The sequence below is a fragment of the Papaver somniferum genome, chromosome 7 (assembly GCF_003573695.1).
Source record: "Papaver somniferum cultivar HN1 chromosome 7, ASM357369v1, whole genome shotgun sequence".
Lineage (NCBI taxonomy): Eukaryota > Viridiplantae > Streptophyta > Magnoliopsida > Ranunculales > Papaveraceae > Papaver > Papaver somniferum.
In genome coordinates this window covers 4,779,797-4,782,574 of record NC_039364.1, presented here as the reverse complement: position 1 = coordinate 4,782,574, position 2,778 = coordinate 4,779,797, and the positions used below count along the sequence as shown (strand labels likewise).

General features: G+C 37.4%; 1 protein-coding gene across 1 annotated transcript; it reads right to left on the bottom strand.

Moving 5' to 3' along the window:
• Positions 1 to 514: 514 nt before the first annotated feature.
• On the bottom strand, positions 515 to 1,761 carry LOC113300511 (receptor-like protein 53). Its single transcript, XM_026549712.1, has one exon. It carries the CDS (start codon positions 1,759 to 1,761, stop codon positions 583 to 585), a length of 1,179 nt encoding a protein of 392 aa, XP_026405497.1. The 3' UTR covers positions 515 to 582.
• Positions 1,762 to 2,778: the final 1,017 nt, after the last annotated feature.

Below are 2,778 nucleotides of genomic sequence, written 5' to 3'. Positions count from 1 at the left end.
TCTGCCACAATTGCCGAAGTTGCTCGAAAAGTACCGGTGTAATTAATACCTAACCGCACAGTCGATCAGGATCAAAATTTATTTTAAGTTTTCCCTCGGAAAGAGGGTACCAGTCTGGTCGGGTCTTGATTTCCGTTATTTTTGCTACAAGGGTTCCAAGTATCATGCAGTGATTACCAGCTCATTAAATCCAGACTATCCAGTGATTTAATGAGCTTGAGATGGGTAACCTTGTAGCAATTTGGTCTCTGGTATCAGTGTTGATGTCTTTTGAGATTAGCCATGGCCAAAGTCTTTTCTTCTCTTTTTTTTTACCTGGTTGGTCCCATTAGAAAGCAAATAGTGAAGTGGGGTTATATGTCCTCTCTTGGATGGGTTAAAGTCAAACTGGGAAATACAGTCCTTCCTGTAAAGTAAGAGCCATGAATTTCTCTCTTCAATGGGTCAAACTATCGCAAAATGAGTTTGAATTTACGTAATCAATTGCTCAAACGGTATGATTTAGTATGCAAGATTATCAGCAAATCAAATTTATTGCGTTTTACTGAGTGAAAACAGAATTACATAAAAGATATAAAGTTACTAGGCAGTTTTACAAGAAGGGAGTGGAGAACCACACAAGCCAGAGTTACCCTCAAAAGAAGATGCGGGAAATGCATTCTTAAATGGAGGGATTTTACCTGTCAACTTGTTGTGTGACAGATCAAGAGTTAAAACATTGAGGTTGCTAAAACTCGACGGAATATTACCTGTAAATCCATTGTTTTTCAAGCTTAAATTATCAAGGTTTGTAAGATTACCAATACTGGCAGGTAATTCGCCTGATAACATGTTGTTATCGAGGACTAACCGTTGGAGTGTCATTTTACCGATGGACGAAGGTAAACCACCTGTCAGTTTGTTGTCTTCTAGCCGACAAAATTTAAGAGAGCTGAGCCCTGAGAATGAACTTGGAAGGTTTCCGGAGAGCTTGTTTTGGAAGAGATAGAGTAAGTTAAGTTTGGATAGTTCTCCAATGGATTGAGGAATGATTCCGGAAAACTTATTCGCCGATAAGTCTACATAGTTCAACTGCTTGAGTGAACCAATGGTACTTGGTATACTACCTGAGAATTGGTTCCCATGGATATCAATCTTAGTTAATGAAACTAAGTTTTGGATTGAGGATGGAATTCCACCAGATAGCCGATTATTGAATAAACCTAGTTCTGAAAGCGAAGACATTTGTAGGAGCATGGAGGTCGGAACTGGCCCGGATAGACGATTATCACTGAGGTACATCCTTCTGAGTTTCGTAAGTCTTTGAAATGAGGCAGGAATTTGACCCTCCAGTTGGTTGGTATCAAGGAAAAAATCAGTAAGGTGTGATAATTTTCCAAGTGTAGGAGGAATTGTTCCCACTAACTGCTTAAGGTTACTCAAGTCTAAGAAGCGAAGAAACTCAAGATTCCCCAAAGACGGAGAAATCGTTCCGTTCATGAACGTATCGAAGATGGAATCATCAGTGGAATACAATCCAGGGCGTGTTAAGTTCACGACACGACCGTTAGAACCACAAGCAACACCTTCCCACTGGATGCAACAATCGGTGGATGCATTCCAAGTCTTCAACAATTTAGTTGGATCTTGGTTGATCAAACTCTTGAAATCGAGCAGAGCTGCTTTATCAGTTGGTTGACATGCTTTTGTTGTCAAAGAAAATGTCGCAAAACAGATGAAGAGAAGAATAGAGCTGATCTGAATGCTACTTTTGAATGCCATTTGAGAAAGTGAGTGAATGAAATATAATCTAGTGTTGGTTGATATTTATAGTGCAAAATTATTAGGGCTATGATGTTTTAGCAGTTGTATTTTATGGACTGTTGACAAATTCTTTAACGTGTCTGCGCGAAACACTAAATGTACATAGCTACTACAACTGCATCTACTTAAATATATTGATGGCTTCAAAAGGTTATCCTGTTCTTTTTATGCATACCATTATTAGAAAAGATAATTAGAGTCATATATAGCACACAAGTGCTGGATGATAAAGCTTCTCATAAAGATGGTCTTTGGTCATAGATGAAATAATTGACGCCCCCAACATTTTGTCCTTTGACCGTAGAATTGATAAGATAACAACATAAATTTATATATTTCCAGTCAAAACCAACATAAATATTGATCTCCATATCCTTTTGCTAGATGAAAAATAAATCAAAGATATAAAATTTGACCTGCTGTTGATAAATTTGTAATATGGATATTCTTGGTGGAAACGTAAACTTCACACTACCGCTGGATTCTTTTACTTTTTCTTTTTGCAACAAGAAGATTGAAGTTTTGTTGGAGGGTCGTTGTCCACAAATTACAGTTTTAGCTCAGTTACATATTAGCATTGTTTTGCAGTAAGCTACTACTTGACTGTAAGAAATTGTGCTAAACCAGTTTTGGGTTGAACCCATAGTGTACGATAAGATTGGATCACTTGATTAGTAAAACCGGTTCTTTCTTTTGCCCGAGACAGTCAACAAATAGCACAAATGGGTTAATGGCCGGAGTTTTCTGCCTAAGTTTTTCCCGTTCTTGAAATACCAAGCCTGCAACTGATCTATCATAGACTAAATATATGAGTGTAGGGGCTGTTGTGGAGTTTTTCTATTCGTAGATATTACTTTAAGAGGTTTGAATAAAGGTTTCGGCAAAAACAGTACATAAAATATTGATATATTGAGGAGTAAGGTCCAACAAAACGAGAAGAAACGGGAAATAAAATAGGAAAAACACTTTAAATTC

What these genes read in the sequence shown, in the direction of transcription:
- LOC113300511 (XM_026549712.1), bottom strand. Translation starts at nt 1,761, where the DNA reads ATGGCATTCAAAAGTAGCATTCAGATCAGCTCTATTCTTCTCTTCATC.